Source organism: Pelobates fuscus, chromosome 7 (genome assembly GCF_036172605.1).
Source record: "Pelobates fuscus isolate aPelFus1 chromosome 7, aPelFus1.pri, whole genome shotgun sequence".
In the NCBI taxonomy this organism is placed as follows: domain Eukaryota; kingdom Metazoa; phylum Chordata; class Amphibia; order Anura; family Pelobatidae; genus Pelobates; species Pelobates fuscus.
This window is the reverse complement of record NC_086323.1, coordinates 20390201-20400112: the sequence shown is the minus strand read 5'-3', so window position 1 is coordinate 20400112 and position 9912 is coordinate 20390201. Positions and strand designations below refer to the sequence as shown.

At 38.2% G+C, this 9912-nt stretch overlaps 1 protein-coding gene across 1 annotated transcript in view; it reads right to left on the bottom strand.

Moving 5' to 3' along the window:
• Positions 1-4726: 4726 nt before the first annotated feature.
• The window catches only part of LOC134569109 (cytochrome P450 4B1-like), a 51296-nt gene continuing 46110 nt past the window's right edge, over positions 4727-9912 (bottom strand). Inside the window, exons 9-12 of the mRNA XM_063428011.1 lie at positions 7692-7825; positions 6111-6175; positions 5590-5672; positions 4727-4901 (exon numbers count right to left, since the gene is read on the bottom strand). Of these exons, the coding sequence (XP_063284081.1) occupies positions 4727-4901; positions 5590-5672; positions 6111-6175; positions 7692-7825 (457 nt within the window). The remainder of the gene's footprint in view (positions 4902-5589; positions 5673-6110; positions 6176-7691; positions 7826-9912) is intronic.

Below are 9912 nucleotides of genomic sequence, written 5' to 3'. Positions count from 1 at the left end.
AGTTTCTATTGCATAGCAGAAGAAACATAAAGGCTACTCCCATCATGCATGATGTGTTTGTTTAGGAAGTTTCAATATTTACCATTTCAGCAACAGTTTTTACAACTCCTTTAACTCTCAGCATGCCAAAGAAGTATTTGGATGCTAGTAGCATACTGCAATACTAGCATATGTGCTTTCTATTGACTAACGAAGAGGCCTCTATAGGATCAAGAGCATCTAATCTGTTAAAGCCAATTGCTTAGCTCCCTTTCTTACTGCAGGGGCTCCATTAAAGGGACACTATAGTCACCTGAACAACTTTAGCTTAATGAAGCAGTTTTGGTGTATAGAACATGCCCCTGCAGCCTCACTGCTCAATCCTCTGCCATTTAGGAGTTAAATCCCTTTGTTTATGAACCCTAGTCACACCTCCCTGCATGTGACTTGCACAGCCTTCCATAAACACTTCCTGTAAAGAGAGCCCTATTTAGGCTTTCTTTATTGCAAGTTCTGTTTAATTTAGATTTTCTTATCCCCTGCTATGTTAATAGCTTGCTAGACCCTGCAAGAGCCTCCTGTATGTGATTAAAGTTCAATTCAGAGATTGAGATACAATTATTTAAGGTAGATTACATCTGTTTGAAAGTGAAACCAGTTTTTTTTTTCATGCAGGTTCTGTCAATCATAGCCAGGGGAGGTGCAGCTAGGGCTGCATAAACAGAAACAAAGTGATTTAACTCCTAAATGACAGTGAATTGAGCAGTGAAATTGCAGGGGAATGATGCTAGAGGGAGTGGGGTATAGTGACACAGTAACAGAGGGATTGAGGGCCTGCTCAGTGAGTTTACATGCTAGAGAGAGTGGGGTATAGTGACACAGTAACAGGGATTGAGGGCCCTCTTCAGCGAGTTTACATGTTAGAGGGGGGGGGGGGGGGTATAGTGACACAGTAACAGAGGGATTGAGGGCCCTGCTCAGTGAGTTTACATGTTAGAGGGAGTGGGGTATAGTGACACAGTAACAGAGGGATTGAGGTCCTGCTCAGTGAGCTTACATGTTAGAGGGAGTGGAGTATAGTGACACAGTAACAGAGGGATTGAGGGCCCTGCTCAGTTAGTTTACATGTTAGATGGAGTGGGGTATAGTGACACAGTAACAGAGGGGGTTGAGGACCCTGCTCAGTGAGTTTACATGTTAGAGGGAGTGGGGTATAGTGACAGTAACAGAGGGATTGAGGGCCCTGCTCAGTGAGTTTACATGCTAGAGGGAGTGGGGTATAGTAAAACAGTAGCAGAGGGATTGAGGCCCTGCTCAGTGAGTTTACATGTTAGAGGGAGTGAGGTATAGTGACACAGTAACAGAGGGATTGAGGGCCCTGCTCAGTGAGTTTACATGTTAGAGGGAGTGGGGTATAGTGACACAGTAACAGAGGGATTGAGGTCCTGCTCAGTGAGCTTACATGTTAGAGGGAGTGGAGTATAGTGACACAGTAACAGAGGGATTGAGGGCCCTGCTCAGTTAGTTTACATGTTAGATGGAGTGGGGTAGAGTGACACAGTAACAGAGGGTGTTGAGGACCCTGCTCAGTGAGTTTACATGTTAGAGGGAGTGGGGTATAGTGACACAGTAACAGAGGGATTGAGGTCCTGCTCAGTGAGCTTACATGTTAGAGGGAGTGGAGTATAGTGACACAGTAACAGAGGGATTGAAGGCCTGCTCTGTGAGTTTACATGTTAGAGGGAGTGGGGTATAGTGACAGAAACAGAGAGATTGAGGGCCCTGCTCAGTGAGTTTACATGCTAGAGGGAGTGGGGTACAGTGACAGTAACGGTGGGATTGAGAGTCCTGCTCAGTGAGTTTACATGCTAGAGGGAGTGGGGTATAGTAAAACAGTAACAGAGGGATTGAGGGCCTGCTCAGTAAGTTTACATGTTAGAGGGAGTGGGGTATAGTGACACAGTAACAGAGGGATTGAGGGCCCTGCTCAGTGAGTTTACATGTTAGAGGTAGTGGGGTATAGTGACACAGTAACAGAGGGATTGAGGACCCTGCTCAGTGCGTTTACATGTTAGAGGGAGTGGGGTATAGTGACACAGTAACAGAGGGATTGAGGGCCCTGCTCAGTGAGTTTACATGTTAGAGGGAGTGGGGTATAGTGACACAGTAACAGAGGGATTGAGAGCCCTGCTCAGTGCGTTTACATGTTAGAGGGAGTGAGGTATAGTGACACAGTAACAGCGGGATTGAGGGCCCTGCTCAATGAGCTTACATTCTAGTGGGAGTGGGGTATAGTGACAAAAAAGGTAAAGGTAGGGCAGAAAAGTAGGTTGCTAGAATAGTTTTCATTGAGGGCTTAGCGTTTGTTTTTTTAAATGCCAGTTGCAGGAGAGGAAGCAAGGTGTGTGGAGGGAAAGTTATTTAAGTTTAATTAATATTCTTTCCTGAAGAAGTTTTCAATCATTTTTTTTTAAGCATTTGAAACTGGGTGAGAGTCTAACAGAACAGTGAAAGGAGTTCCACAGGAACGGTGCAGCCCTAGAGAAGTCTTGCAGTTGACTATCAAAGATGAGAGAATGAACACACAATAGACAAATGTATTTTGCAGAGCGTAAGTGCCTATACAGAACAAACTCTTGTATTAGTGAGGATAGGTTGAAGCATCATTATGCAGAGATTTGTAAGCAAGTACCTGAATTTTAAATTGATCACTAAACCTTATGGGAAGCCAAGGCAGGGACTGACAGACGGGGGTGTTGTTCATCTTTTTGGATAGACAGGATTGATGGCTCACTTCCCTTCAATGTTTCTCGTTTAGCTCTATAAGTTTCTAACTCTGTGCCCCGATTGTCAAAATATTCTGTCCAAGTCTAATTCTTTTAACTTGTTTGTCTGAGATATTTTTATAATATTACAGCTAACCATTTAGGAGATTTAATAAGATGTACTGAAATGCTAAACACAATACATACATGAAAAATATAGCGGTGTGAGTGAACCAATGTATATGTAAAGTGCTGACCACACTGATCTTCTTTTATAGAATACTGGGTCTATGTGAAAGTCAAGGAAAGTACAAGAACTGGATACAAACTGACAGAGACAGAGAGATTGTCAGTGATTTAGATGGCATTAAATAGAAATGTTAATACACATATTAATGCTAATAATAACAACAGTATTAGGAAAGTGATCTAGTGTATGCAGAATGCGTATATGTATTAATACAGCAGGTGAAAGCTTAAAGGGACACTATAGTCACCTGAACAACTTTAGCTTAATGAAGCAGTTTTGGTTTATAAAACATGCCCCTGCAGCCTCACTGCTCAATCCTCTGCCATTTAGGAGTTAAATCCCTTTGTTTATGAACCCTAGTCATACCTCCCTGCATGTGAATTGCACAGCCTTCTATAAACACTTCCTGTAAAGAGAGCCCTATTTAGGCTTTCTTTATTGCAAGTTATGTTTAATTAAGATTTTCTTATCCCCTGCTATGTTAATAGCTTGCTAGACCCTGCAAGAGCCTCCTGTATGTGATTAAAGTTCAATTTAGAGATTGAGATACAATTATTTAAGGTAAATTACATCTGTTTGAAAGTAAAACCAGTTTTTTTTTCATGCAGGCTCTGTCAATCATAGCCAGGGGAGGTGTGGCTAGGGGTAGGGCTGCATAAACAGAAACAAAGTGATTTAACTCCTAAATGACAGTGAATTGAGCAGTGAAATTGCAGGGGAATGATCTATACACTAAAACTGCTTTATTTAGCTAAAGTAATTTAGGTGACTATAGTGTTCCTTTAACAATGACACTGTATCTCACTGTTTATAATCCAACCACAATTTTCAATCAACAATTCACAGGAAATGACTTGTGTATCAATTTATGTTAAAGGGACACTCTGGATCCCTGAAACACTTTATCTTGCTGAAATGCTTTATGTGTGAATAGTGTGTCCTCTTTTTTCATTTTACTAAAAGTGAGGATTTCAATAGACAGCCAGTCCTCTTACTTCCTGGTTGTTTAGCTCAATGGAGCGACACTCTAGAGGCAACAATTGCTCAATGTACAAGCAGCTGATGCCTTGCATGTGAAGTGTACCTGGGAGTTTCACCATTAATGGGGATATATTGCACATACTCAGAGATTCTCCCAATCACATCTAAAGAAAAGAGAGAATTGGTGGATTGCTTGGATATCGATATTTCCAGTACCACACATCAAACAAGTCTGGAGAAAATCTGCAAGACACTGAAATACAGAGACAGGTTTCTATGCCTTATCTTTTATTATTATTTGATTTATATATTTTCTTTTTTGGAACTGACAAAGGAATTGCAAGTTATAGGACAAAATAAAATTTTGAAAAGATATTCAACAGCTAGATTTCTGTCTGTTTTGAGTATCTGTTTTGAACCAAAATTTGCAATTCCTTTGACAAGTCCCATTATAGTAAGTAACTGTTTACAAAGAAAAACCAAAACATGGTTGTCATATAACTGAGAAAATATAAAAGTAGATACATATATGCATATAGTCATCGTTTACAATCCATCCTTATATCTTCATAAAAGAATGTTCATTATAATATTCAATCTTCAAGTAATTTAGTACACTGTTTAACAGACACATATTACAAAATAATAAATATTAATAAAGGAACTATATAGCAAGCATCATTATATATTATGTTTCAGTAGTTAAATCTAGTTTTTATAGACACACAGATAAACAAAGTGTAATTCCTCTTCATTCTTTTCTGGAATTTTTGAGATACAGATAAATTCCGTTCTTCGACCTCTGTACCAACATAACTATTTTGATGGGAGTTCGGGATGGATCCACTGACAGCTCAAAGGCATTTAGAGTTAAAGCGACAGCCACCTTCAACTCATTAATTGCCAAGTTCTGGCCAATGCAACCTCTGGTAAAACAGAAAGCACACAATCAGTGACAGGAAACTGTGGAAACTGTGTGCCAACAATGAAAATATTCACTGAACTCTCATTTCAGGTGGGATAATGGACTTGTGGGATTCCCAACAGTTAGACCAAGGTTGTAAGACCATGTCTCAACATGAACCACTCTACTGTCTGGCATGAGTGACTGTATCATGTGAAGTCAGTGTCCCAGATCTCAGAAACATCAGAGGAACCATTAAAATAGTCTAAAATTAAAAATAATGGTAAAATTATTTAGACCAGGCCTTTTTTCACCATCTGAGCACAAGTTAACGGTGGTCCCTAAAGTAATACTTTCCTGTTGGGTTTACTTGTGGTGCTGAGGTCAATGGGACAAGGTTTGATTTAAAAACTATAAAAAGACAGGAAACAATTCTGAGGCTTTTATCTGAAAATGGTCTAATTTCAGATTGTTTTTGGGACATGTCCTGCAATCAGTAGGTCTGCTTAGGAAAAAAAAAAAGCCAGAAACAGTAGGAACAGAAACATAGGAAGAGATCTTCTCCTCTCAAACATCTTATCTATTCCATTCACACAGGTCAGCTCAATGGGATTCTATGCAGGAAAGTAAACCTGACCCAACTGTTTCATAAACAGCCCTGCACTCATTTCCGATTTTGCTCTAGGGGAGATAAAATATTTAATAGTCACCTTGGCCCACCCGAGAAAGGAATAAATGCATGAGAATGTCTTTGTGCTGGGTCCTCCTGCGAGAACCTTGAAGGGTCGAATACCTGCAAGACACCGCAGATGTCATACATAAGCCAAGATAAAACAAATAAATTAGATTTTTGACAAATACAAATTAATGTCCTATTTATAGCAGCAGATATCAATGTTTTACATTAAATGTGGTTTATTGGTCACCAAGTTATAGAAGCATTCAAAATTATGGTTTGTTTTTTTGGCTGCTATGAATTAGATTGCGTTATTAAATATGGACTTAGATACATTTAAATACCTCATCCATATCATAACACATCATGTGCCGCCATGGTATAATGGGATTATTAGACTCCTTTCCATAAAGAGTGTAAATACCACAGGTGTTATAGGAGTCAAGGCTTGGTTCATTAAACAATCCAAGATGAACAATAACTCAGAAACTGTTACTTTCAGGATACACCTCGTCCACTTTGGCTTTATACAAACATTAACAGCTTATTTCTTACCTCGGGATCATTCCAGACAGAAGGGTTTCTGTGGATGCTATCGATGGACACAGACACCAGGCTGCCTGTGAGTAGCAGAGAAAGAAAAGCACAAGAGTCACTTATTTGCACCCAGTATTTCTGCACATTAAGTTAGTAACACAGATTTATAAAAGGTAAGAATTAAAACAGACTGTTACCCAGGGCTGGAATTCAAAGCAAATCTCAATAACTTCCAATGTCTGCCTCATAACTCTACTCCCTGTCCCTTCAAGTGTCACCTCATGACTTCACCAGTCATGTTACCATCTTAATTCTCTGCCTACCTCGGTGTAACCATATCCCTCTCTTTACTAAAGTGTCATACTGAGATATATGTGGCTTCCTTACCCCTTATGCTAATTCTCTAATTTCCACTAGTTTACAATAAAGTACATTGTGTATAAACTGCGCTCAGACGTATTCTTACAATGTACGTACTCCAATGAGTGGTGCCTTAATGTTTTATTTATTACAAAGGAAATTAGTCAAGCGTCAGGTCATAGCGCCCCATTTTGTCACATGTGCACCATTACAGGGTCCAGTTAAACTTTTGATGCGCTGAGAGTACCAGAAGATGGGTATTCCATGGGGTAGATTAATCTTATATAAGCAACCAATTATGTTAATACCTGCCAAAAAATAGGGAAATATATTATCAGCCATACTTTGTAACTGAACGCCATTATTTTACCTTAACTAAATTCATAAATAACATTAAATGAAAAAGGTATTGTTCTGCAGTTGTGGAATGGGCATATGCAAATATTACAAGTTTTAGAATGAAAAGTTTTATTTCATAAACTGTGCACTTCGTCTTTAAGAGATTTCGCAAACTGGCAAGTTGTTAGAAATGGTTGTTTTTCATAAAATGTTCCTTCAATAAATAACCTCTTACCCATATTCAGTGAATATTGTGTTCAGACTTTAGGATGCCACCTTGTTCTGGGTTAGTGTAATTCCCCAAGTCAGGGAATTTCCCACGTCATGTGTACCCTTACCTTTTAGTCTAAACATAGATAAGATGTTCCCATGTGAAATGACCAAGCTATGGCCTTGTATCTTAAGATAAGGTAGGTCCTAAAATGACCTAATTGAACATCTAAGGTATAAATATGTGTACTTATTTATATTAGGACACAGAGGAGAGATTTTGGAGACAGATGACTGAGAGGTTGACATGTTCAGGAGGGTATGTTATTCTATTTTAATGATATTTCTAAAATATACTTTAATCTTATAAACTCTGCTATAAATTATTGTAATGGATTATGTCTATATTTAGATTTGTATTTAATAAAATATTTAAAAATACAAAACTTTATTGCTTTCAAGACAATCCTTATTTTATATTATATTCTCAATTATTTATATATTTTAAAAAGAGGAACTCGTACTAACTATATACTATTATGGCTAAGATATCTGTATGGTTAGCCCTGCTAAATGATATGCTTTAAGAAGTTATAGTGGTAAATAAGGGAACCGGCTGTGGTTACAGTTGGCTTCCCTGTCATTAGACAGAACAGATATTGGACCCTGATTGGCATCCACGGTACTGACCTTCTGGTAGAGATCGCCCATCACTGAATGTGATTGGTTCATTGATCTGCCTGGAAATGACTGGCACTGGCGTGTTGAGGCGCAAACTCTCCTTAATACACATGGTGGTGTACAGCAACTTACTTAGGTCATCCCTGAAATACATGTGACAACAAGGAGACGATTTATTTCAGACAGGAGGCTCATATTATACTCAATCTTTTATTTACTTACTCCCATTGCTTCAAAGTAAAAAACATATAAACAAACTTGAAAAAACCTGGTGAACGGAATGTTGTAGCAACAAATTGAAAGCAGACCTGTCTATATAAACTCTACCTGGGGAACACTCCTCATTTTTCTCTGTTTGTGAGCCTTAAAAGGACACTATAATCACCAAAACAACTTTAGCTTAATGGAGCAGTTTTAGCATGCAGATCGTGCCTCTACAGTCTCACTGCTCCATTTCCAACAATTGAGGAGTTAAATCCCTGTTTTGTTTTGTTATGTAGCCCAATCCACACCTCTCCTGGCTGTGACCGACATGTATGAAAAAAAAAGTTTTCATTTTGAATCGCAAGTTAATTTACTTTAGACGTTTTTATCGTTTGCTCTGTAAGTTTTGTGTTAATCACTCACAGGGGGCTTCTGCAGGTTATAAAAGGCTGTTAACAGAGCAGGAGATAAGAAATTCTAAATTAAACAAACTGTGCTATAAAGAACGTTTAAGCAGTCTCTTTACAGGAAGTGTCTAGGAACGCTGTGCAAGTCACATGCAGAGCTACATAAACAAAGTGATTGGAGCAGTGAGACTGCGGGTGCATGATCTATACACCAAAACTGCTTCATAAAGCTAACATTGTTTTAGTAACTATAATGTCCCTTTAAGAATTAATGAGCTTTGAAACTTGAACTAGCTATATGGATAAAAAAAACTAAAAAAAAAAACGTAAGAAACAATATACCATTTGTTGGGCTGCATCAGCTCAAGCACAGGCTCACACAATTCCTGTCCACTTCTTAACTCTTGCAGCACTGCGCCAAAAGACATCCCAGCATACCTTTTATTAAACTTCCACAGAACGTAACAAATGCAACGATGCATCATAGTGATTCCTGAAACATTCTAAACTATTTGGGAACATTGCTAGGGCCATTTAGGCAAATTCATCTAATTTTGGAGGCTTTTACATTTCCAGGATAGGCAAACCAGCTGTACAGATTGCATTTAAAAGGTTTGGGCAGAATCTGCTCTATAGCGCATCTATTCAGACAGTTATGTGTATCTTGTGTAACATGATCGTAAATTACCAATGCAATAGTATAATGCAATTAATTGTCATAAGTTTGTATATATATATATATATATACCTCCTTCCCCCCCCCCCCCAAAAAAAAAAAACAGTATTCACTAATTTACAGTGTAAGATTGCCATCTTGTGGTAGTAAAAAAAAAAACACAGAAATAATGTTTTGTTTTGTTTTTTATCTGTTCACCTCTTTCATATTAACCCCTTCAGGACGGAGTCAATAGTGCACGTTCTGATCAAAACAAAACGTAAACAAAAACTGGAATTTGCGCTATGTGTCTGTTCACCCGTAGTTCCCCTCTTTCAAATTATATGCACCCACACTTATTATATATCATTTTGTTCAGGAGAAACAGGGCTTTAATCTATCATTAACTACTCATATATGGAACATCATTTATTATGAATAAAAGTAAAAAAAATGTGAGAAAATAAGATTTTTTTTTAAATTTGCATTTTCGTCTGACATTTTAACTGTGAATGTCATAATACTGTTAGGTTTTACTGCAAAAAAAATGCACATATTTGTAATCAGCGATGTCTCACGAGTACAACAGTACCCCCCATTAACAGGTTTTATGTTGTTTTGGAAAGTTACAGGGTCAAATATAGAACATTACATTTTCAAATTGAAATTTGCCAGATTGGTAATGTTACCTTTGAGACGGTGTGGTAGCCCAGGAATGAGAATTACCCCCATAATGGCATACCATTTGAAAAAGTAGACAAGCCAAGGTATTGAAAGTGGGGTATGTTTAGTCTTTTTTAGTAGCCACTTAGTCACAAACACTGGCCAAAGTTAGCGTTCATATTTGTTTTTGTGTGAAAAAAGCAAAAAACGAATATTTGGCCAGTGTTTGTGACTAAGTGGCTACTAAGAAAGACTGGACATACCCCACTTGCAATACCTCGGGTTGTCTACTTTTGCAAAT